At 34.6% G+C, this 26,274-nt stretch overlaps 1 protein-coding gene across 2 annotated transcripts in view; it reads left to right on the forward strand.

Moving 5' to 3' along the window:
* The window catches only part of PURG (purine rich element binding protein G), a 38,799-nt gene extending 13,330 nt beyond the window's left edge, over positions 1–25,469 (forward strand). Inside the window, exons 3-4 of one of the 2 annotated variants that reach the window (XM_045989689.1) lie at positions 272–273; positions 22,984–25,469. In XM_045989689.1, coding sequence (XP_045845645.1) covers positions 272–273; positions 22,984–23,086 — 105 coding nt within the window. In that variant the 3' untranslated portion in view covers positions 23,087–25,469. The remainder of the gene's footprint in view (positions 1–271; positions 274–22,983) is intronic. The other variant, XM_045989681.1, reaches the window with a different exon arrangement.
* Positions 25,470–26,274: the final 805 nt, after the last annotated feature.

The raw sequence follows: 26,274 nt of genomic DNA on the forward strand, positions 1-26,274 counted from the left end.
CTATATGTAAAGGATAGAGGAACTATATATGTACTGTAATGTATTTATGGTAATTTTTCAAATTAACAGTGGGACCCATTGATTTAAATTGAGAGATACTTCCCCTGGATGCTTGTTGAGCATATTTGAAAACATAACTAACATACTTAAAAATAATTAATATTATGTTTGCTAACCTGTGGACATTCCATGATTAATGTGTTGATCAAAATTAATAAAATATTTTGTATATAAATCTATATAATTAATATGTATGACATAACCTTAATAGCTGTCATTCTAATGGATCATATTTTATCAGAAATACTAGATCATTCATACATATACATTTGGCAGTGCTGCAAGTTCATTAACTTCTTTTTCCAACTACTACGCTTTCAATGATTAGTGCTCCAAAACAATGAATTCCCAGTTGTGAAAAAGATCAACATAACAGAGATAGGCACCAAATCAAAAAGATCATTACAGGCAATATAACTTAAAAAAAAAATTCTCTGTCCTGTTTGTATTATAACTACAATTTAAGTTTTAGATTTGAAAAATTTAAGTGTTACAATTATAATCTGGGGAAGCCTCAGGCAGAATGGAGATTTATAGGAAATTTCAGCTCAACATGAGGTCAGACTTCAAGAAGTAGTGCTGTTTCCCTGTTTCTGAAATTTTTTAAGGCAGAGAAGAGACATGCAATTAATTTAGGATGTGTAAAGGGAATTAATAAACCAGAAAAAATGGATTATTTTTACCTTGAAGATTCTTTTCAACTCTGAGAGACAGGATTTTGAGAATTCTTAGAACTTTTGTATTCAGGTCTTCTATTAATGATCAAGTTAGATAAAGAATTAGGATTTCAATATTCTAGCATTATTCTGAAAACATGTTAAGAAAAAAAAAATCATTTCCTCCCACCCCTGTTATTGCAACACAATATAAGATACACTTTCAAATATTTATGAGCTGTACTAATTAAATGAATTAGTTAAGATAGGTTTCATGAGATTTGCCCTACAAAATTAGGTCTATTTTTTATGATTTTCATAAGAAATTTTGCACTTTTAATCATATTTTTCAGAAACAACCATTTGAAGGAATGAACATAGTACTTAGGTTGCTTTTTCAAAAGTACCTGCTACAGGTTTATTTGGAAAGACATAAGTGATAGTACAGTAAGTTAGAAACCCAAATCATTGGATATTATCAAAGTTTTTCTTTGTAAAAGTCTAAATTAAATTTGTTTAAAGATTGAAGCAATCAAGTAATATTCTCCTTCTCTATTTTTTTCTTGCACACTAATTTAAGATGGAAAGAAAACAACATGGTTCGCTATTTCATCTGAAGATTTCCATATCAGAGAACAAGATTCCAAGTAGGTTGATTATTGCTGCAAATAATATATGTGATTCTCTCCCAGAGAGTTTCAAGGCTTTATAAAAGGCAAAAGGGTGGCTGTGGCAATAATATCTTAATTCAGGGATCTTGTATGAACCAATATGGAACTCCGTTCTCACTTGCAGGGTCCACTTTTTCTTGTCCTTCTTTCAGTCATCTTGCGCTTTCTCATGATACAACAACCTTTCCGTATTTCGGTGGACAAATAATAATGCCTTTTAGAGAGACAGCTGAGTAAGTCAAAATATATTACACCAAAATCTATAAGCTATATCTGCATTACACATTTCTAAGTATTTAACTAAGTGAATTTTACTCTGCATGAATATTACACATGTGTGTGCATGTGTGTGTATAAAATTTTAAAGGGAAACCAATCTTCCCCCACCCCACACCCCCTCCATGCCCCCAGAGCAGTACTGGCAAATTGGTTTCATCTTGTTCGTTACTACAGTTGATGGGCTGCCCTAAAGTGCTATGTTGAGAATGTGAAATCTGCATCTATATGGAAAGAGAGAAGAACAACATTCATGCCAAATATTTGCTATTTGTCATCCCTGCTTTAGAGCTATAAAAGTTCTCATTATAGCTCTAAACATTTCAAGCTTAGCCAGGCAGCTGGTTCTTGCAACACAGACTACCACTTAAGAATATCTCTTCTAATATTTCAAAGAGATTGTTTTAATCCAATAATTCCTCCTTTAAAACAATAGAGACTCTCGGATGTGCCTCTAAGGAGCTCAAAGAATCATGGCCATGATGGTGTCATCAAGAATACCCTTAAACATTAAACTGTGTATTTACCTCTAATGAGTTCTAACCTCCATTAAAATGACAGCGGTTTCTCCCTTTAAAATTTAGCCCAGTCATTCTCAAACACTCGTGTACATAGTATATTTATTAAACATGTAGGTTCTGGTCCCCACCCCCAGAAATTCTGATTTGATTGGTCCAGAGTGGGGTTCAGAAACTGGCATTTTTGTCTTGCTCTTTCTGAATGGTGTGGAGGCCATTCTTTGTCATGCATGGCCTTAGACTTGCATTCTTTCTTCCGTATCATCTTTTCAGCTGGAATTGTTTAGATTTTAATACCATCAGCCAAAACGATTTTTTTGGTTATCCTACCAACAAGTAATATCTAGGGCTTACTTTAAACATAGAGAGGCTAAACACATAAATCCAAGTATTTAATCTAGGACTTTGTATTATCATATTGTCTAGCTTTCTGGGCAATGATCACTGGGAATGCTAGTTTCTCCCCCACCTCTTATGCTCAAACTATTTGACAAGTAACCATTGGTTACATTTCAAAATTCAAGAGATTTCAAAACCAAAATATTCTGTCTTTCCAGCCTGAGTCAAGTCCATAAGTGGGTGGTCTTTCACATTCTCACAAGTTGACTCTCTAAGTCTTGAATGACTTTTCTCATTTTTTTTTTTTAGATAGAAACTCACATGTATTGGGAGTACAAAAAATATCTTTAGTCAATCTGAATACCTCACTTTTCCAGTCTAGTTCAACTCTTTTTTTTTTAAATTGTGGTTAAAAAAAAAAAAAACATAAAATTTACCATCTTAACCATTTCTAAATATGCAGTTCATTAGTGTGAATTATATTCACCTTGTTGTACAACCAACGTCCAAAACTTTTTCATCTTGCAAAACTGAAACTCTAAACCCATTGAATAATCCTCTATCCCTCTGCCCCATCCCCTGGCAACCACCAGACTACTTTCTTCTCATATCTACTTTCTCCTATCAATAATGGGTTTATAGTTATTGCTACTTAGCTCTCCAAGTATAATCTTTACAACCTGTGTTGTTACAGTTCTCACATGTGAAAAGATTTACATTTGCAGGACATCTGCGTGGCTCCATCCGTTAAGCCTCAGCTCTTGATCTCAGCTAAGGTCTTATCTCAGAATTGTGACTTGAAGCCCCACGTTGGGCTCCACACTGGGGTGGGGCCTTCTCAAAAAAAAAAAAAAAAAGATGTATAATCACAAGCAATTGTGCTTATATTAAGCGATCCTTATAATCTTAGGGTGACTGCAAATGAAATACATCTGGTCCTGGAAGCTTTCCTCTGAGTTACAAGGAAAGGGAAACTTTATTCCTCACGAAACCTAGGGAATTCCAGAGGGATACTTCTTGTATGTTTGTTTGTTTGTTTAAGGTTTGAGGTTAGAATTTCCAGAGCAGTTAAGTTTAAATCACCGAATTTCTGTAGATTTTTCCTATGTATATTCCAGAATTTGGTTCCTCGTTATTTATGTAGTAGATTGGAAATTTGTCTGGAATTTGGCAGAGTTATTGTTCGTTAAATGCTTTCAAAGTCTTTGCTGAGTCCAATATGAAACTTTATCTTTAAGCAGCTTTATTAGAAATATAATTTGGAGAAACCTAGGTGGCTCAGTTGGTTAAGTGCCCAACTCTTGATTTCCGCTCAGGTCATGATCTCAGGGTCCTGAGATCGATCCCCATGTTGGGTTCCACCCTGGGCATGGAGCCTGCTTAAGATTCTCTCTCGCCCTCTGCCCCTCCCCCCCTTAAAAAAAGAGAAATAAATGTAATTTGGGAAGAAATAGGCATAAATAAAAATGCATTTTCTGCAAATGGAGTGTTTTAAGCACTCTTTTCAAAATCTTTGGCAGTAAGAAAAACCCAAACCCAAGAAATATTCTTAATACTCTTCTCAAAAGTTTTTTTTTAAATTTCTATGCCCCTGTTATTAAAATTTTTCAAGAAGTTAATAAAGTTTTATTTTTGAAGAAGTTAGTAAAGCATTAAATCCTACAAGCAATATTCATCTAAATAAACAGAAATGCTATAATTTTGAGTATTATGCTCATGATTTTGACATAGAAAAATATGTATCTTTTCTTGGCCTAAGTTATCTTGGAACTAACACAAAAACTAGTTGATAGTGATTCTTGGATAATGGTAACAGAAGCTTTCTTCATCTTATGAATGTAACAATCCATAATATGAATGTATATGATTTTTTCAGACAAATGTTATTTATTTAGAACAATTTTAAGTAATTTCATAATTTTGGTAGCACCCAGCCATTGCTTTAATGATCTCCTGCAACGTACTGATAATATTTACTTCCAAGAAAATTCTTTAATATTGAATCTCATTATTCCTTTGAACTCCATTAAAGAATTAGAAATGTTTTCGCAATAAGAGGAACAATTTTGAGTTGAAAATATTTAGTGAAAGAGTTGTAGTGCATCCAGTTCAGTGGCCTACTAAGCAATTACTCTTTATCCTTTCCAGTGCCCCATCACTATTTAATATCTTTCCTCATTGCACACCATTATCACACCTAAACAACAGAAATTCATCGAATGCCAGCCATGCGATCCTCAGGGCACACACTGCCAGCCACCTAGAACTTAACCTCTCTTCCGTAGTCGCTAACATAAGCTTGGCACTAGTATTTTGCCGGGAAGACTCTTTAATACAGTATAAACTTCAGGCTGAAAATTCCCCAAATCCTGAGCCTTTTTTGATAATTATATACTTTATCAATTATAGTATAAATTTACTTACAATAAAGAATGCCCATTTGATTTATAATAACTAAAGCTAGTTTGCCTTCTTGTTCTTTGTGTGCGATTAAACTGTACTCCTACGTAAGGAATCCTTTGAGTCATCAGGTTACTACATGCAATTTGGTTTGTTAATCACCATTTGCTGTTTGAATGATTTAAAAAAAAAAATTACACTTAATGACATACCAAGCCGGGATTCACGCAGTGCACATTAAAGTGAGTTGCTTCTGACTTCAGAAATATTACATAAGATCTATGTTTTCTTTGATAGAAATTTTTTTACAGTTTATGTTGGAGAAAATCAATCTTAGGGAAACAGAGTTCGATTCTTACATCAATCAGATTTTCAATAATTTAATTCTAAATGATTCATCTTAATTACTTTGTTACAAAATAACTACAAAATGAATGAGATGACAAATTACTCACTGTATTTGTGCTATAATTAATAAAACCCCCCAAAATATATTATGTATTAGTCAAACTATTGTTCCAAGCATTCATGGAAGTTTAAGAATTCTAAGTTCTCTCTTTTTCCTTCCTGGTGGGTAGTGGGTGTGGTACCGAACAGAGGGCTTGGTACCCAATGGAGGTAATGGTGCTGTGTGAGAAGCCTGGGCTCCCTGCCTTGTAGATGACCCTGGGGCCAGTCATTTAATCTCTTGCTTATTCATCAGTTGTGGGAATTGGATCACAATAGGTGATAGGAATCTTTCAATATCTATATTCCTGGGGTCAGTGAAACTTCTCTTCCAGGGACCTTCGGCTTCCTTGTTAGGCCTTCCCTCATTTTTCTCCGGATGCTCTTTGTCTCTTCTGACATTTATGGACCATCCTATCCTCCTCGGTATCCTTCATACTTAGCGATGGTTGCTTTAGAAAAGTGTTTCAGTGGATGGTTCCCTCTGTCTCATTTGCCCAGTCCCCTTTTTTATTCAAGTTAAAACCAGAGACTGTTTCTTCCTTTTATCTGTTCCCCTTCACACCTAGCACTGTGCTGATTACTTCCATCCTCTTTCCTCACATAATCACCACTGTTCCCATTCCTGTTTTGCTTTGAAATCTTGTTGCTTCAGGATTACAGAACTTCACAGACAAATCAAAATGATGCCAAGTGGGAATGAAAGCGGTAATTTTAAAACCCGGTAAGAAATACCATGTCATTTTATTTCAAGAATTGACTCAACAAATAAAGATGCATAGAATATGGGATCTTTTGTTTCCTGCCCATCCTAAATTTTACTTCAGAAAATTCTTTCCCTTGCTTAAAAGATCAGTGATCCTGTTCTCTTCACCCAGTGGATGTCCAGTGGCTACCCTGTGCCAGGCTTTATGCTAGGGACTGGAGATAAAATAATTTACAAAAGAAAAATATCCACTCCCATTAGCCATGTCTGAAGTTACTTGATTCAAAGCAGCTTTTGGAACCTAATCAAACTATCCTTTTTTCATTCAACAGATATTCATCTGATTATCCACAGCGTACCAGACAGTGTGTTGGTATATGTGAGAGGTGTGTTTGAAGCTAGCGATTATAAAATGCTGAATGTTATTTTCCCTTTAAATATGATTTGCTTACCTACATTACTTAATTTGAATATGATATAATTATCTACCTATGTTATAATGATCAAAGTATATTTCACTGATGCAAATTTAGAGAGCCGCAACAATGCTGTTTTAAATAATGATTCTGTCTTCTCCGTTCCAAATCTCTTTTGATGTCCCAGGATGAGAATAATGATTCTGTTTCATTTCATGGGACATCTTCATGTGACTACTGTATTCAAGTGGTAATGATTTCCTAAACTCTAAGCTGGAGATGATTGTGAAGCCCCTTGCAGGCTCATCATAGAAGACTGCTGTGGTTTCTGTGTGTGCATGGGGGATTGAGTGGGGGAGAGGTTGAGGAAGGCGAGGAGTAGTGACGTCATATCATATATTTGCTCTCCCAGCACTTTAATTTTATTTCACTCTCTTCGCACATAACAATATCTTCACAAAATCCTTTTCTCTCCATATGTCTGGATTTAGAGCAAACCATCAATGTTCTCAATTACGAATCTCACTGATACCTTAGCCAAATGAAATGAGCCTGATTCTACTGTTACCCTGTTAGTATATCTGAAGCTAGAACAATTTTCGGTAGATGTGTTTCAAAGAAGAGCCATTAGTGGATAAATTCAGTTAGTTACTGATACAAAAGATTAATTTGTCCTGAAAGTTTTTCCATAACCGGAATTTCTAATCAAATTAAATGTAAAAAGAATATGGAATTTTAATTACAACAGTTTACATATAACTTCACATATTTTTCAAAGTTCCTTCACATATTGTATCTCATTTCATTCTGATAAAAATACTGATTTTGTTCATTATCTCTGACCTCACTTAACAGATGAAGAAAACAGGCCCAGGCAGGTTAAATGATTTACTATAGATCACTTAGTGATCTAATAAAATACCAAGGTTTATAAGAAGCCCACTGCTCATTGCAGCCTTCATAATAATGTTACAGAAATTTTAAATGGTAAACTTGACATCAAAATTTCATAAAATTAAGCACATATTTTTATGGATAATTTCAATAGTTATTTTAAAATTTAAAATTGGCATACAGTATTATATTAGTTTCAGGTGTATAAGAGAGTGATTCAGTATTTTTATACATTACAAAATGATCACTACAATAGGTCTGGTTACCATCCGTCACTATACAAAGTTATTACAATACTGCTGATTATGCTGTACATCACTTCCGCATGGTGTATTTATTTTATAACTGGAAGTTTGTATCTCTTAATTCCCTTCATGTTTTTTGCCCATCAACCCGTACCCCCACTTACCCTCTGGCCACCACCAGTTTGTTCCCTATATCTGAGTCTGTTTCTGTTTCTGTTTTGTTCATTTGTTTTTTAAGTTCCACATATAAGTGAAATCACATTGTGTTTGTCTTTCTATAACTATTTCAGTTACCATAATACCCACCAGATTCATCTGTGTTGTCCTCGTCATGTGTATATCTTGTTTGGGGAAATGTTCAGGTCCTCTACTCATTTTTTAATCAGCTTGTTTCTTTTTGTTGTTGTTGTTGTTATTGTTGAGTTATTTATATATTTTGGATATCAACCCCTTCACAGATAATCATTTGCAAATATCTTCTCCCATTCAGCAGCATGTTTTTTCATTGTTGGTGATTTCCTTCATTGTGCAAAAGTGTTTTAGTTTGATGTAGTTCAAATCATTTATCTTTGCTTTTGTCACCCTTGTATAAGAAGACATCCAAAAACTATTTCTTAGGCCAATGTCAAGGAGTATTGCATGTGTTTTCTTCTAGGCATTTCATGATTTCAGGTCTTACATGTAAGTCTGTAACCCATTTTGAGTTATTTTGTACGTGGTGTAAGAAAGTGGTCCAGTTTCATTCTTTTGTGTGTATCTGTCTAGTTTTCCCAACACCATTTATTGAAGAGATTGTCTTTTCCTCATTGTGTTTTCTGTCCCTTAGTTGTAGATTAATTGACCATAAAAGTATAGGTTTATTTCTGGGCTCCGTATTCTATTCCATTGCTCTGTGTGTCTGTTTTTGTGCCAGTACCATACTGTTTTGGTTACTAGTATACTATACCATACTAATATACTAGTATACCATACTGTTTTGATTACTAGCTTTCTAGTATATCTTGAAATCTGGGATTGTAGTACCACCAGCTTTGTTCTTCTTTCTCAAGATCGCTTTGGCTATTCAGAGTCTTTTGTGGTTCCATACAAATTTCAGAATTATTTGTTCTAGTTCTGTGAATTAAGCACATGTTTTTATAGCCAATTTAAATGTTTTTTTTTTAAAGTGTGCTCTAAACATTTTCCTGTTTTCATCACATCTTTGGGTTCAATTCTGCACTCAATATACTGTGGGTTTTGGCCCAGGTATATCAAATCATTATTTTGGTGATCAATATATTTGTAATCAATATGTTGATTAATTGTAATCAATATATTTGCCTAGATTCAGCCTTTTTTCTCTAATTATTGAGTCTTTGGCCATCTCTATTCTTTAGTCTATTTCCTGAGCTCCCACATTTAAAAAAAATATATACTTTATTTATTTATTTGTCATAGAGAGAGAGAGCACAAGAGGGGGAGCAGCAGGCAGAGGGAGAAGCAGGCTCCCCGCTGAGCAAGGAACCTGATGCGGGACTTGATCCCAGAACCTGGGATCATGACCTGAGCCAAAGGCAGACTCTCAACAGACCGAGTCACTCAGGTGTCCCCTGAGCTCCCACCTTAGTGAACCTTCCAGAACTTGATCCTAACGACTAGAATACAGATCCCTTGCTGTCCTATCATCACAAGTCTTATCATGGCTCCTGCAATGCAGTGTAGCCTTCAAAAAGTGTTATTTCGAGAACTTCAGAGATAAAAATACTTCATTTTCAGTCAGTTCAGTTAATAATTAAAAACCAACTAGAGAATTTTTTCTTAAACTCTTATGAGCAAGAGTAAATGGCCACATAATAAGTTGGAAGCAGGTTTTTTTCAAAACCTATTTGAAGGGGAAGTTTTAAGTTTATACGAAATTAAATCAAGAACCTATATATTCTTCATTTACACCATTATATGGTGATTATAGTTTTGCTTCGTTGTTTTTGTTTGTTGTCCCTGCAGTGATTATAGTTGTTAACAAGGAAGATTATAAAGCATTGAAGTATTCTCATTCATACAAAATTTCACTGTGCTCTCTATATTGTATTCATTCAATATTCAATAGGAGTCAATTTCAATAGGATTAAAAGTATTGTAGTCAAAGGTCTGTTGCTAGAAATTCCTTTAAATAAATAACCTTGCTCCTAGAATTCCCAGTGAGCAGTGGCTTTGCAGCATCACTGAGGAGTTAGCAGGCTGAGCTCTAAACTGCATGTGCAGATTGAATTTTTCTGGCCCCATATATCCATGGCCATAAAAGTTTCGTATTGGCTCCATCTGCACAAATTATCACATGGTTATAGATATAAAAAGATTAATATGGCTAAGATTATCAAGAAGGAGCTTAGGGGCACCTGGTGTTTCAGTTGATTAAGTCTCTGACTCTTGATCTCAGCTCAGGTCTTCATCTTGGGGTCATGAGTTCAAGCTCTGCATTGGGCTCCATGCTGGGCGTGGAGCCTACTTTAAAAAAAAAGGAGGGGTACCTGAGTTGCTCAGTCCATTGAGCGAGGATTGGACTCTTGGCTTTGACTGCGGTCATGATCTCAAGGATCATGGGCTTGAGCTCCGTTTGGGCTCTGAACGCAGCACAGAGTTTGCTTGAGATTCCCTCACCCCTACAGCCACTTGTGCTCTCTCAAAAAATAAACTTAAAAAAAAAAAGAGGGGTGCCTGGGTGGCTCTGTTGATTAAGCAACTGCCTTCTGTTCAAGTCATGATCCCAGAGTCCTGAGATCGAGTCCCACGTCAGGCTCCCAGCTCAATGGAGAGTCTGCTTCTCCCTCTGACCTTCTCCCCTCTCATGCGCTCTTTCACTGTCTCTCTCTCAAATAAATAAATAAAATCTTTAAAAAAAATAAAGGGAAGAGTGTTTAAGAGAAGTTCCACATTTGCTTTTTGCTAGGAGAGGAATAAAACAACAATAACTTTAAACCATTCCGTCCACCCCCTTAAGTAATAGCAGTAATTTCAGCTGTATCTTTAGGTTCTGGGTTCCCCCAGAGTTATCAGGCAATCTTACTGGCCTCAGTACGAAATTATAAAGAGCACAGAATTTGGTGTCAGCCAGTCCTAGGTTCAAGTCCAAAATATGTCACTCATGTGAATAGTGGGCAAATTATATAACATTATAGACTTACTGCATGAATTTATTCATTCAGAATTCAGTTTATACCTATTAATTACTCTGTTCTGGGGCAATTGTCGTGGTCCAGAGGATGTAGCAATAACAAACAGATAATATTTCTTGCCCTTACAGAAGCCAGGATTCTCTTTAGAAAATTAAATGTGTTAAGATATATGAAGCTGTTAGTAAAGTTTCTATCACATAATAAGCATGTGATAAATACTAATAACATCATTATTAATTCTTCCCAACCCATAACATGAACAGCTCCCCAGAGAGTATAAAAAAAATTATGCAAAATTGGAAGGGAACCTCCTTTTACCACAGGAAGTCTCAGGTCCAGCAGGAGCCAGGGAGTTGGACTAGTTATAATCTCCTGAAGCTATTGTCAGTCAAATATAAAAGCACACAACTATATAGGCAGAACTTTCTTGGACAGGAAACAAAGGTACTAACTTTTATAAAAGAAAAAAATTAAAAATTAGACACTTCATCAAAATTAATGTGTTCTTTTTATCAAAAGATGCCATCAAGAAAATGAATAAAGCGTCCACAGACTGGGAGATATCAAAGTATATTTGTACTGCTGGAGAGAATCTGAACTGCTTCATTTCCTTTTTTAAAAAGATGATCGTCAGTTTGCATGATTTGGGGATCAATGACCCCACTACTAAAAGGATTATATTCACCTGTTTTACTTCATGACTTGACAACATAAGATTTTCTTGTCTAAATCTGCTATCAACTTTAATATTTTTTTTGCCTGAAGGAGTCTTTGGAGTCATTTAACACCCTCATTGTACAATAGACAAGAAAAATATTAAAGAGAGTGTGTGACTTGTTCATAATCATCTAACCAGTCATTTCAGAACTTGAACTAGGTTTCAGGAAGTGCTCCTTCCACTACTCCATTTCTGCTTCTCTGTTGCTTCCTTGAAAGTCAGCGGGAGATAGTATTTGGGCTTCATTCAGGATATTTGTTTTCTTCCGTCAGCCGGAACGGTTTTCACACTCATTTATTTTAAAGTTGAAAGCATTGCAAGATTATGGTTGTGGGTCATTTTTGACTGAAAAAATAGCTTTTTGATAGTTAATACATGCTTTAAAACATGGTTTCAGGATGGTAAATGTAGTTACTGGTCCCAGTTAACTGTCATAAAGAGGCCCCTGCAAACCGTCATCTTGATTTCTGAACTTTTTCTCATTTCATATAATCTCAAGCTATATATTTTTTTTCTGTCTTCTAGCACTTGATATTCCGTTTATCTTTGGTACTTATGAACTTTGAACTCTCTATGTCAGAGATTTACATGAAACATTTCACAACTATCCAGTCTGTTAATTATGAAAGTTTTTATTGTTCATCTAGCAAAGCAAACAATGTCCTTTAGTGTCATTGATTTAGTTGGGTTTTTAAAAGATTTTATTTATTTATTTATTTACTTACTTACTTACTTATTTATTTATTTGGAGTGGGGAGAGGAAGGAACAGAGGAAGGAGGACAAGCAGACTCCGTGCTGAGCGTGGAGCCCAGTCCAATCCGAGGTTCGGGCTCACAGCCCTGAGATCACGACATGAGCAAAAATCAAGAGTAAGATGCTCAAACAACTGAGCCCCCCAGGCACCCTTAATTGAGTTCTTATTTTTTTTTTAATTTTTTAAACATTTTATTTATTTATTTGAGAGTGAGTGAGAGTGAGCGAGAGAGCACAAGCAGGGGGAGCAGCAGAGGGAGAAGACTCCGAGCTGAGCAGGGAGCCCCACTCGGGGCTCAATCCCAGGACCCTGGAATCATGACCTGAGCTCTAGGAAGACACCTAACGACTGCACCACCCAGGCGCCCCTTTAATTGAGGTGTTGTTGTTGCTGTTGTTGTTTTTAAGATTTTATTTATTTATTTGACAGACAGAGGGCACAGGTAGGCAGAGAGGCAGGCAGAGAGAGAGGGGGAAGCAGGCTCCCTGCTGAGCAGAGTCCAATGCCGGATTCGATCGCAGGACTCTGGAATCATGACCTGAGCCTAAAGCAGAGGCTTTAACCCACTGAGCCACCCAGGCCCCCCCTTTAATTGAGTTTTTAAAAGGAAAATTTTATAGCTAAAAAATCTCATCTTCTATCAATATAGAATTTATCTTCCAACAATTTGTTTTGCTTTCACAATTGTGTTGGTTTATATTTATGTGATTTTTATGTCAACAAAAGCAGGAGCAGCAATAATGACACATGGCGTAGGGGTTTCAGAGCACTGCCCTCTTTTACTAAGTCAATGTCTATGCTTTTCCTTTTCCATCATACTGAATTTTTAATTTGCAGTAAGAAGCCTCTATGTGAGGTAAGAAATGGTAATCAAGGGAAAGGAAAACATTCATTCATTTATTCAGCAAATACTTACTGAGTTCTTCTCAGAGGCCAGCCATTATGCTAGGGAAATGGGTTACTTTTTTAAATTTTTTTTGTCTAGTCTCAGGTGGATATCATGATGAGTAGTAAAATTATGTGTTTTAGATATCGCCATATGACATGCAGATTTAAAACATAAACCCTTGGTGGATTTGAATTGGAATTAAAAAAGAAATAAATTGGATAAAAAATTATCTGGCTTTTGATTATAGTTTTAACTGCCCATGAATCCTTGGCATTACTTGTAGGTAAATTCTATTCAGGGTATTACTACTTTCTTCTCAGAATTAATAGAATTTTTTCACTTATTTATTTTTAGAGCTGTCAGTGTAATAAGGTTATTTCTGTAGGAAATTGGGACTTCTGTGGTTATTTTGATTCTGATTATAACCTCTTTAAAGCTGATGAACATATGGCCCCTTAGATTTGAAGTGGCGAGGTAATCATAAATGAGGCCCCAAACACTGGCATTCAAAATGGTTTTAAAATGTGATATTCAATATATACACTTGAATATGCACCAAAGTAACATAAGTAAAATCTTGCTTTCTTTCCACCTAAATGTTTTAAGTTCCTCAGTCTTCTTTAGATACCAGTGATATACTAGAGTGAAGGCTATATTGCCATGATCACTGCTAAGTAGCGTTTGAGCCAAGTTTTTTATTGCTATTTTTTATGCCTTTATAAATTAGTATTTTCACAAGGATAATTTAAACTTAAAAACCCTTTTCTGTTCTAGGGTATTTTTTTAATGTAAGATGTTTTATTGTCCTTTCTTAGAGCTGTTACATTTAGTATGGTCCAAAAAGAATTTTTCTTTTTTTTTTTTTTTTCCCAGCAATAAACTAAACCTGGTTTAGTTCAGTGCCCTGATATAAAATCCACATTCTCTGTAGAGTATTGGTCATGGGTCCCATTCTAGGATGTGTTGCTCTTTATGGGACAGTGTGAAGGCAGAAGTTTTTAAATGAAAACAAAAACTCCATCCTACACTAATGCTTCAGCAAGAACATTGTGTTCAGTGGCAATTCTTTTTCACATTTTCTATTAAGGTATAATTCACTTACAGTAAAATGCTCAAATCTTAACATATCATTCAATCAGTTTTGACAGATGTCAAGACACAGAACATTTTTCTCACCCCAGAAAATTTCTGTTTCCCTTTCCAGTCAACAGCCCCACTCTTTCCCCAATCCACACCTCCAAAACTAACCCCTGATCCAATTTCTGTGACTACAGGTTAGTTTGGTCTGTTCTGGAATTGTATGTAAATGAACATGTAGTTTCATCATTTGGTTTCTTTCACTCCACCTAATATTTTTGAGATCATCTGTGTTGTGGAGTTCTTCAGTAAATAGTTTCCTTCTGTTGCAGATAATACTTTAAAAAAAAACAGGCAAGAAATAATTAGATCTTCACTGAGCATCTTCAATGACACATGGCTGTCATTCAAGGCAGGGCAGCAAAACTGCAGCAGGAATGAGGGGACAAAATATCCTCTAATATTCATATCAGTGACAGTACTCCCACCTTAATTACTGCTGGAGGCATCAAGAGGTGCCATTCTGGGAGATTTTATTAACAACAAAGATACTGGGCAACTAGCTGCACCCCAGCAGTTACAACAGCTCTGCTACTGTATGTTTCCTTCCCTTTGTACCTCTGCTTTGACCTCAGAAAGCAAATGTGAGAAATAGCTCCAGGTGAGGAAGTATGTCTTGCGGTATCTCCGTAATCAAAGCAGGCCGGAAGGGATGTTTTCACTGTTTATCAATATGGTGGTGATGGCTCAGTAGCTTTTATGCACTCTTAAAATTGTATAACATAGACTTCATGAGCTCAGTTTTATTATTACAAACTCACTTGGATCCATCATTTTTACAAATGGAAGGAGAACAGATACAATGAAACCAACATCCCCAGATTACGTTTTTGGGGTTTTGTGTGTGTGTGTGTGTGTGTGTGTGTGTGTTTGAAGTTCTAATTGAATTTACCTAAAAATTGCCATTTTAAGCAAGGATTCATTGAGATTTGGAAGCTGTAATAAATTTAAGTGAAGATGATACCGTGACTCTAGAGAGTCACAATAAATTGTGTGCCAACAGATGTAAAGGGTGAATTGTTACTATTTGCTGTTGTCTTTTGTTTCTTTTTTTTTTAAGATTTATTTATTTATTTATTTATTTGACAGAGAGAGAGAGAGCGCGCGTGCACAAGTAGGCAAAGGCAGGCAGAGAGAGAGGGGGAAGAAGGCTCCCCACCGAGCAGAGAGCCCAATGCGGGGCTCGATCCCAGGACCCTGAGACCATGACCCAAGCCGAAGGCAGAGGCTTAACCCACTGAGCCACCCAGGCACCACTGCTGTTGTCTTTTTCAAGAGAACATTATTCTGACTGAAAAGGACTCCGAATTTTGACCTAACTACATAAAGGCGAGAACTGAGTGGCCCTGGGCTAGTTCCTCCCAATCCATACCATCTACACCTTTAAGATTCTTAAATAAGAAGCTGCGGAACCACAAAGAGATCGCAGAACATTAATACACACCAACAGTACACACAACGACCACCTTCTTAACTTTATGGGATGTTAGCATGTTTTCAGTGTTTATACAACTCTTTAGCCAGGAGAAAAATAACCGTAAAGTACCATGGTGCTTGTATCAGTCCTATGGAAAAAGGCATGCAAAAAAATTAGAAGTTTTGCCAGATAACTGAGAAAATAATGTTTCAGATTATTCCCATCCTGTGGCTCCCTCTTATCTACTGATTTTCTCATTTCTTCTGCCTTTCACTAAATACACCTTTCTTCTCCCCTCTCATACTTATTTTTCTCCTTACGGTTCCTAAAATATTTTATATACCACATTCATATTTCATTCTAATAATTCCAGAAATGTTGAAATGATACTTTCCTTATACAACCCACCTTAGTGTAGAATTTGGCTTAAGTTAAGCTTACTTCTCGTAAGTCTTAGTTCATATAAAAAAAGAGTTACATTTAAATCCTCAAAGAATCTCATTAGTATAATTTAACCTATACAGAGGACTTGCTGTGCTATCCTACCAAGCCTCAAGGATCTATGTTCTAAACCATAAAGATGATTAACTACTTTTGAGCAGTATGCATGAATTCTCTCAGCAGTTTGTCATCATTTTAGTTGGAGTAATTAATTTTAATTAGCTGCCAATAATGTTTGTTGCCATGTGGAAAAATGAGAATATGGCCCTTGTTCCCATTTTAGCATGAGTAATGATATCAGTTTAATGTTAGAAGGGTAAAGAGGTCCTAGGTTGTGAAATAAAGAATTATAAACCTGATTTCCCAGGGAGTAAACTCTGCTTGAAGGGTTTTGAGAAGTCTTAGCTTAGCAAAATTAAAGCTAATAGTAAATCATCTTTCCTCCTCCCACGTATTTTGGGTTCTGGCTTTTAAAAATTAGATTTTTCTCAAGAAACAAGGACAGTCTCAAGTACACAATCTAACCTTACACCTAAAGGAGATGGAAAAAGAACGGCAAATAAAGCCTAAATCCAACAGGAGAAGAGAAATAATAAAGATTAGAGCAGAAAATAATGACAGAGGAAAAAAAAAAAAACCAACAACAACAGTAGAACAAATCAACAAAACTAGGACCTGGCTGGTTCTTTGAAAGAATTAATAAGATCAATAAACCCCCAGTAGACTTATTAAAAAAGAAAAAGAAAAGAGAAAGGACCCAAATGAAAACTGGATTTTGCTTCCTAGTTTTGGAATTAGTATTGTTTTTGTTGCTTCTCACTCAAAATGTTTGAGTTCATAGTCCTGTTTTATAAACATATACAGTAATTTAGAGATTCAAACTTAATAGCATAGCCTTTTGTTTTTCCACTGCTGTGATTGAAAAAAATTAAATAATTTCACCTCCTCTCTTTGAAGTTGTAAATGAGGTCATGAATTGTACTTAATTGTAATTACTTAAGACTTCTTTAGGGGACAGGTTCATGCAAAGTAGCAGGACCAGGGGCAAACTCCTCACTACTAATTTTGCTTACAATATGAAGTATTGCCACCAAAGTAATATCCACACCACATTGACGTAATTTAAGTATATTTATTCAGGATTTAAAAGGCTTTACATGGTATTGTTGCAAAAGAAGGAATAATGGTGCTTTAGAGAAAACTTTTAATATTCACAGTTGCTCAAGTGTTCTGAAACATCAAACTTTTCAAGTTTAACTATCCGTTTTTTAAAAACATGAAATACTCTTTGAATACTGTGTAGATTCTCATCTTACCAGAAGAGGAATCAGGCAGCACAACATAGAATTTTAGAGCTGGAAAAGACTTTCAATATCTTGTAGTTTAAACTTGACATTAACCTTGTTCACTAAAATCACTATCTTCTCAAGGATCTTGGTTTTCCTGCACTAGTTTCCAGAAAATTAAAGGACCTCTAGTCCCCAGTGTTTTTTGCTGTAATATGTCTGTCTTTTCAGTCCCTTCTGATATTCTCCATAGTCATGCTGATGATTACAGCTGTGAGGATTTTCTTGATTCTTTATGTCTGAATTAGCTTAATAGTATATTGTGTGCAGAAACACAACTTTTAATTTAAATACTTGGGCAAAGAAAAGGTGAATAATGCAGTTTTAGGAGTAGTAGCAGTAAAAGTTGAGTCACCAGTATTCTGGAGGACGCATACCATAAGGGTCTTTGCCATCAAGATTTAAGAGTGAGTAATACAAGCCTATTAGATAAGAAGGGTTATACCACTTACATTACTGTGGTGGAGAAGCAAGAGTGGGTCCGCATGGCTTTTCACTTGGAAGTCAAGGGTGAGGGGCAGTATGTTAAGCTACTTTGTTTCATTTTTTCCGTCCTATTTCTCATTCCTCAAATCAACAAATATTTATTTTGCATTCAGCATGAGCTAAACATTCTGATAGATCTAGGTGTACAGCACACAACAAGATCGAGTCTTTGACCTCAAGGGGTATAGACACATAGCAGAGGGCACTGCATACAGAACAGAGAAGACATAGGATCTTGAAAAAGCCTGTGTGGTTCCACCACTTCACAAGCCATTTATTAACTTTGCCCTCCTTGTGGAATAAGAAATAACTATTATAATCAGTTGTTTGGCATTTTGGAAATGAAAACTGCTATAAAAGAGCGGAATAAGAGAAAACAAGAGTAAAGTATATGGTAGGAATGGCTCTTACAGGTTTGTCCAGTATTTGTCCTCACTCTAGGACCTCTTCCAGGGAAAAGCTGTTAGGTAAATGCAATTGCCTAGGTTTTGCAAAGACAAGAGAATATCTGTGTGTATTACCAAGAGGGATTATGCAATTTATATGATTTTGGATAATGCAGGAACTAAAGATATTGGGAATCTCACGTGGAGTATGGGGTTTCCACTTGCTTATAGCTTCTATTAAGGATCTTCTTCATTTCGGTGTTCATTTGAGGTATTTCTTTAACAATTTTTAAACCCTGCCACTACCCAAAACTGTAACCCACAAGTGATTATATTTTCACATTCAGAAACTACAAGAAGATTTATTAAATTATATAGAATGAATATCTACCTTTCTGTGATTGACCTATCTGTATATTGGATTTGGGGAAGTCGTTATCAGTGATTTATCATGCCCGATTCTTTCTGATTTTACCTCTTTTTTTTTTTAAAGTTTGTTAATTCTCTCAGAAGACTAGGATACCAATTGATATCCCATTCTCCATCTTCAGAAGATGGAGAATTTACTGAATTGGGCATTTCTTTCAAATGCTTTTATATGATCACATTCTTACCCTGAACATGGAGGTTCTTGAACTGTAGGGAAAAGAAGGGTTTCTTTTTTGATAGTCATTGAATGTTCCTTGACTATGAACTAATCTTAATTTTATTATTTGTTTTTTGTTTGCTTTTGTGTTTTTTTATGGTTTTGTCAGCACTTTCACCCTAATTAAATGAGGCTCTACATCACAATGTTTAGCTTGTGGCATAATACAATGCAGGTGACCTGTCATTGAGAATCATGATCTTACCTTCTCTTTTTCCCTCTGAACAATTTTTTTGGTCTCAGTTTATAATGACATACCTCTGTAGTTTAACTTCATCACATTCAAACAACAAAAATATTAAAAATCTTACCTTATATATATGCCACTGATTTTTTTAAAAAGCATATTAATATAATTATTACTTGGTAAACAGATCTTATTTTTGACTGTCCTCCCCTGATTTAACAAATGTGATGATATGGAAAATTTCCATACAGTTGCTTATTACTTTATTTGCTCTGCATATCTGTGCTCTGGTCTCTAATATCCTGATGTCCTTATTGTATTATCTCTATACATTTCCATTTAGAATAAAGAGATAGAAGCATGAAAATTAATAACCCATGCACCAGACCTTTTTGCCGTGCTTAATAGGAATAAGCAGTTAAGGCTAGAAACCTCAATGTTTAATGCTGTTTTCAAAACTCGGTTATTCCATATATTGTCACTTCAGTGATTAAAGAGAGTAAGTATAATATGTAGTCAGATTAAAACAGGATAACTAAACCAGTGTTTAAAAAAAAAAAAAAAGCTATGGTGTCTGTGCATTGCATGGCAGAATACTACTAAAATTTGCCTAAATAAATTCTCATGATGCTTTTGATACTATGGAAATGCTTTCGCTATACTTGGGTTTGAATCTTCATAATGACAAAGGTTCTAACAGTTATCTTTAAAAAAAAAAAAAAAACACTATCCTGTTTTTAGAAAGTTATAACTCATCTTCCCGGTTATATTTGTGATAAGTTTGTGAAACTATACTATACTATTATGAAAAAGGTAAAACTTATGTGTACTTAGATTTTGATAAGTAGCATTGTATGCATTTAAAAAGATTTTTTAGTAACTTGTGGCACTTTGGTAAAGGAATGTGCAATTATAAAGGTTTATGCCATTTTGATTTTTTTTTTTAATCACCAGGAATTACTCTTACTAGGCTTTAGATTGAAAACCAAACCCAATTTTAAGACTGGCACTTTTTCCTACTGGTAGTTCCTGTTTCTCTAATCATGTAGAATATTTCATTTAAATCATTCTTTTCAATGAATTTTAACTTTCCTCCTCCCTCCTAACCTCAAAAACCTTTAATTTAAGGAGCATTTTAAATTCATCCAGTGGTAGTTAGATAAGCATTTTAGGTATCATGGACATTTAATCCGGTGCCTGGCTTTAGTAATCTTCTGATAAAAATAGCTAAACTAAAAAGAATATTCGAACATTTTAATTAGTTTGTATTGGTTATAATCAACTGAGTAAGTTGATGTCCATATTAGTCATAATTTATCTTAAAATTTGGGGCTGTCAACATAACTAACTATACAGATTGCTTAAAATACCCTTATGTATTCCAAAGAGAAATGACAAGAAGAAATAGAATTCTGTATGATTATAGCTATTGTATACACTTCTGTTAGGTTTCCAGTATTTACTGTGATACACCCATGGGTAGTAGAAGCAAACTGAAAAGAAATATAAATGCTTTAAAATTGGTTGTTGGCATACAGTTCAGATTATGCATAAGCTATTGCAATAAAAAAAAATACTCATTGTGCCTGTATTTGAAGAATTTATCTTAGATTTCCTCCGGCCTTTTATACTTAAGGCTGTGCAATCATTTAAATGTAGAGACAACAGAATATATGAATGAAGGAAATGATGGCCCTGTTGGGCCATGGGATAAATATTCTGTTGAATTTTTTGAGAGCATTGCCTGTTGTCTATTATGACATAAACTAAATTGTTCACAAGCCACATGTGAGTCTTAAGTACAAATCACAGCATTGAGAAATTATACGTCTCTCTTTTTCCTCACAAAATGAATTCATAATTCATAATTCAGACTTATAATTTTAAGCTGCTGATTATTAAAAAGTACCTAATATGAATTTAAAGACTAAATGAAATAAGACCTATGAAAGAATGCTAATTAATAGCATAATCCTGTATACTATCACACTTCTGATAATGTTAAGTTTCTTATAAAGCCTTAAAATATTTTAGTGAAAAATTAATTACCTAGAAATGAAGGCACTTTATTACCTTGAACTAGCTATTTGTCTGTATAGAATTTGTCTAAAATCCCATAAAATATTCTTTATCCTTTTATAAATTTATCCTACTTATGTGTTTTTCTAAAGCTTCTTATAATACAATAATTCAAACTATTTTAACTTAATAGAAAATTGTGTTACGTGATAGAACCAATGAACAATTCAGAAATAAAACTCTAGAGAAACTAAAGTGTGTGTGAGAACAGCAAAACTGTTAGTCTAAGTCTACAATCATTTGAGGTTAAAATGTAAAATTTGGAGGCTTTTTCATTGAGCGATTTTTAGACAGCTTTTATTTTTTTAAATCTTATCTTTAATTGGTCCTACCTTGTGTTGAAATGTTGGTCAAATTATAAGGGCAATCGAAAGTATTAAGCCAGCCTGTCATAACTCAATTTTTTTTATTTGGGTTTTTTTAATGTAACTCTAAAGCATTAAGAAATAAGTTTTGATTCTTCTATGTTCAAGTCAGCCCTGCCTGGCAAATCATCAAATTTAAATCAGGAACGTGGATGTGCAGCTCTCTAGAGCTGCTGTACCCTCTTCAGAAAATTAATAGTTGATTTATACAAAGGATTTGGTTCAGAGGAAAAGGCATAGGATCCTTTTTTTTTCAAAAGTTAACTTTTTTCTGAAGTTCATCCTTACATCTTTCTGATATTTAAAAAGAATAGACTAACTTTTATCCAAGAATGTTTTTTAGCAGAAGAATATTTCACAGCAAACAAACTTTGCTTTCTTTTTTGTTTGAGGGCAGTTCACTTAATAAAAAAAAAACTGGTTTATGATTACACTTATCTTTAGTTCTTTCTCTGTGGTGGCCATTTTTCTATCACCGGTTTTAAGTGTTTTACTAAATGTAAATGCTGCTTCATAGACGCGGTTACCATTACACAGTACAGACAGGAGTCAAGTTTATCAGCAGTCTTCTCTTATCAAGGAGAAACTAAAAATAAATTCCATGTCAGTTCTTTGGTTTGTATCTTGGTATCTTTTTAAAATACGATATATTAACCCAAAGGTGTGTTAATGTCATGGCATGAACAATCTTAAATGTAGATCTATTGAGTATTTTGTGATGCTAAGTAACAAACTTTTCTCAAATCTCTGTGATGCTGAATATTTTCCTTAGGAGGTTTTGTTTCATGTTAGATTGTTGTTCTGAAAGACGTTGGTCCTAGTGGGATTTTTTTTTAAACTGGGAAAACAAATAAACGCATGTATTACAAGTATAGCAATGGTGAATTGTAAACTTACCGTATAATATTGATTCTATTTTCAAAAATGTTTTGCTGTTAAATATATACGACATAAAATTGCTGCCATACTGTAATTGAGTACTTTTTCTCAAATGACCCTGTTATCACTATTCCAGAATTAGAAGTTGGGCAGATACATGATTGATTCATGTGTCTGCATAGATGCGTCAAGGTATATTCTTCTCTTGGTGAGTAAAAATATATTTTCCATGGCATCAGTGCATTGAGATCTGAATATACCTGTATCTGTCTGTTCCTACTACACATTTCTTATACAGTATCTTCTAATATGCCAAAATTGGCCTCCACACAACTTAAAATTGAGGGTTTGTTACATGCTTTCTAACAGAAAGGTTTTCAGTGATATTCATTATGGGTTTGTACTGTGAAAATAGTGAAACTCCCGTTAAGATTTCATATATGCTAAATTTAAATTAATATTTTTTCTTTAGCTCAAATTTCCCTAAATCCAGAGAGAATATCAACCCTTTTCACTGTTGTCAAATCCAGCATAAGGAACAGCCCTATGACACTACAAAAACAGTTGAGGAATAAGGAATAAGTCTCTTATGTTACACTTCAGAATAAAGGCATTGTGTGAACGAAATGAACCGAAGTTCATCGTGAATGCAAGGCTTCTTTACTTGACATTCCTCCACCGAAGGGAAGACAAGTATCAACACCATTGGCGTCATTTTTCAAACCGATCTTGAGTGGAATACCTTCCACCATCCTGGAGTACTTGTTGACTCTTACCAGGTTTTGGTTTGGGTTTGATTTGGTTCTAATTCATCGAGCCTTTCAGTTTTCCAAAAAAACCATTTGTCAGCACTGAGGTAGAGAGACATAATTTGAAAATACTTTCTTAAGAGATCATGTAACTCTATAACTCAATTTCAAAAGAGGAGGAGGGTATAGTTTCAACCCACTGCCTCTCACAAGAAACATGTTTTTGAATCTGTAACTGTTTTAGTGTTAACAGGGTACAAAGTGTTTTTGTCCTGTATTGTACTTAAAGGTTCTCATTGATTGGTGATTGTATTGTACTGTATGAAAACAAATCATAAATTGCCTTGTACCGTTTATAATAGACCATACCACGTACTACTTCAGTTTTTATGTTCCAAGTTTTCCAGTGATGCATGTTAACAGTTAGGTCCTAAAATTCTGTGGTGCTAATTCTTCCATATCCAATGGTGCTTTTGTGGATGCTAACTGCACACATGCTGAACAAAGCTTGAAGTTTAAAACTTTCCTCCCTTCCTCTGTTTATATAAAGTAAAATGAAATAACTTGAATTTGTCTCAAAGTATCACTGACAATCTAATAAACTGGTTTCTATGTGTGATTACTTTGGATTCTTAATTATTCTTCAGAAAGCAGATTAGTTCTCCCGGGCCCTTCAATCAACCAAAAGTTGATTTTACTATGTGCTTATTTCGTTATTTCATTCGTGCCCCAAATTTTGGGGTATCTATGGGAATTTAAATCCAGTTGGCCTAGTTCCCTTAAGCAAGTTCATGTTAGAGCTACAAAAACTAGACCCATCAGACATGGAAATTAGTATGTTGAAAAAACCAAAAATGTGCTGTTTGAGTGCCTTTATTTTAGTATGTTACTAATAAGGTTTGATTATCTACTTGAACCATGAGATAACATTTGCATGGAAACAAGTATGCCTTCAGAACGTTTATTATTGCTCAAATGACATTGAAAAGGCCATTCCTGTATGATGACATTTAGAGTAAAAGTTCCACTTCACGTGTATGAAAACATGAACAAAAAAATAAAATAAAATTGGAACTTTCCACGACAAACTGATTCCATACGCCAGAATGGCACGGTCTTATTGGATTTTTAATTTTAGCATCAGCACTAAGAATCACAGCATTAGGACAAGTGAAGCTGCTATCCTCATGAGGGCAGAGGTCTGTTTGTCCCAAGCTAGAGATAAAGTCAATATTAAAGCAGTGTGCAAATTTGCATTCTAATCTTGGTCTCTTGTCCACCCCATGGGTAACCTTAAATTTCAAAAGAAAAGATCAAAATCAATCTATTAAAGCTCCTTAAGCAAAAATCATTGATCTCAAATAGAAGATGAGCAAACCTGTCCATCTAATCTCGTGGGCCCGATGACTGAAATGACATTCCCATGGTGCTGTGGTTTTTTATTTTATAAAGAGTGTAGGTACAGCAATTTTGCCTCAATTAGTTATTGAATCATGTCTAACTTCCAATATCAGAAAATAAAGTTCACAGAATAGAGCCAATAGGACTATCTTGAACATCTCCAAGACTATCTTGAACAAATGCAGTATTTACTAAATCACAACCTCTCCAAAGATATTTCTACTGTATATTTTTGTAACTATTTTTACATCATTCCATTCTATGAAAACTGGCAAACAATAAATGTGCTACAAAATAATTTCAGGTCTTCTTTCATCAAAAAGAGAGAGAAAATAAGTAAGTCTATGAATGTTTTAGAATATCTTTACTTCTGCGGTAATATTTTGCCTGTTAATTGAAAGAAAAATTAATTCTAATTTTATGAAAGGATAAAAGAATAAATTGCTTTTGGAAAAATATCGACTTTTCAATCTACATGAAAAAATCTCTCATTTTTATACCTACAGCCACCAGTTTTATGTATTATTGTTCACCATAATGTTTGTCCCACCTAAAAAAATTATTCTCACAAAATTTATCAGGTTTTTTTTGTATGAAATTATCTTTAAAAATCAGCCTTAAATAAAATGAGTATACTTTGTAAGTTTGGTTCATTTATGAAGATAATGTAGTCTCTCCCTCTTTAAGTTAATTATTTAAGCTTTTTAAAAGTTACATAAAATTATGTTTGTCTTTAGTTTTAGTAATATTATTTTGGTAAGTTGTATTTTCTGTTCCTAAGATAATAATTTCCCTTGGAGAGCTTAAGCTCAAGGTGTCATCTGTAAATCTGTGAATGAAAGTACTTTCAATAAAGATCCAGATATTCTCCATTGAGGAACATCTTTTGAAATAAATTTCATGTACATTAAAAGCCTAACCTGATTCATCTTAGGGAACTGACTTTTCTCATCAGGAATTGCTTTGAATTTGAAAATGGCCAACAATAATAATCTTGCCCTTATTTAAAAAAAAAAAAAAGTCAGTCTGTAACCTGTATCATTTCAGATTTGTCTTCTTCATGAATTTTTTTAAACCATTGAGGTGGGTGCATACTGAGATCACATTAAGACTAAAGTCACTTTTCTTACCCTCCAGTTTATTGTTAGGGCAGTGAAAATTCATGCAAAAACAAATGAGTGGTAGTTTATAAGATTGCATAAGCCATATAATGCATGAGCACAGCATTGTACGTATTCTTCCAAATTGGTCTCATAGTCTGTCAGTAGTACCTAAAACTTACGCTTTCTGTAGAGCATAATGCTTGCTATCATAAAAGACTTAACAAAAAACCAGCTAATGAAAATATAAAGGACTCTTAATGAAAGAACTGGCCCTCAGTTTGGGGTATGTAAAAATGCAGTTTTGTTAGTTCATTCTGAGTAAATACACAAGAGATTCCTTTTAAACAAGATCATAAAGAAAACACCTTGAGCATCAGATACCCAGGGAAGAAGATTAATATACAACAAAAAATAAAGTGTTATTCCCATTGAGTAGGACTGAAAGGAAACTGTATAAGAAGTGGACTTCAAATTTTGCTTTATACAACTCTTTATTTATTGATAAGCATG

Source organism: Meles meles, chromosome 2 (assembly GCF_922984935.1).
Source record: "Meles meles chromosome 2, mMelMel3.1 paternal haplotype, whole genome shotgun sequence".
Classification (NCBI taxonomy): domain Eukaryota; kingdom Metazoa; phylum Chordata; class Mammalia; order Carnivora; family Mustelidae; genus Meles; species Meles meles.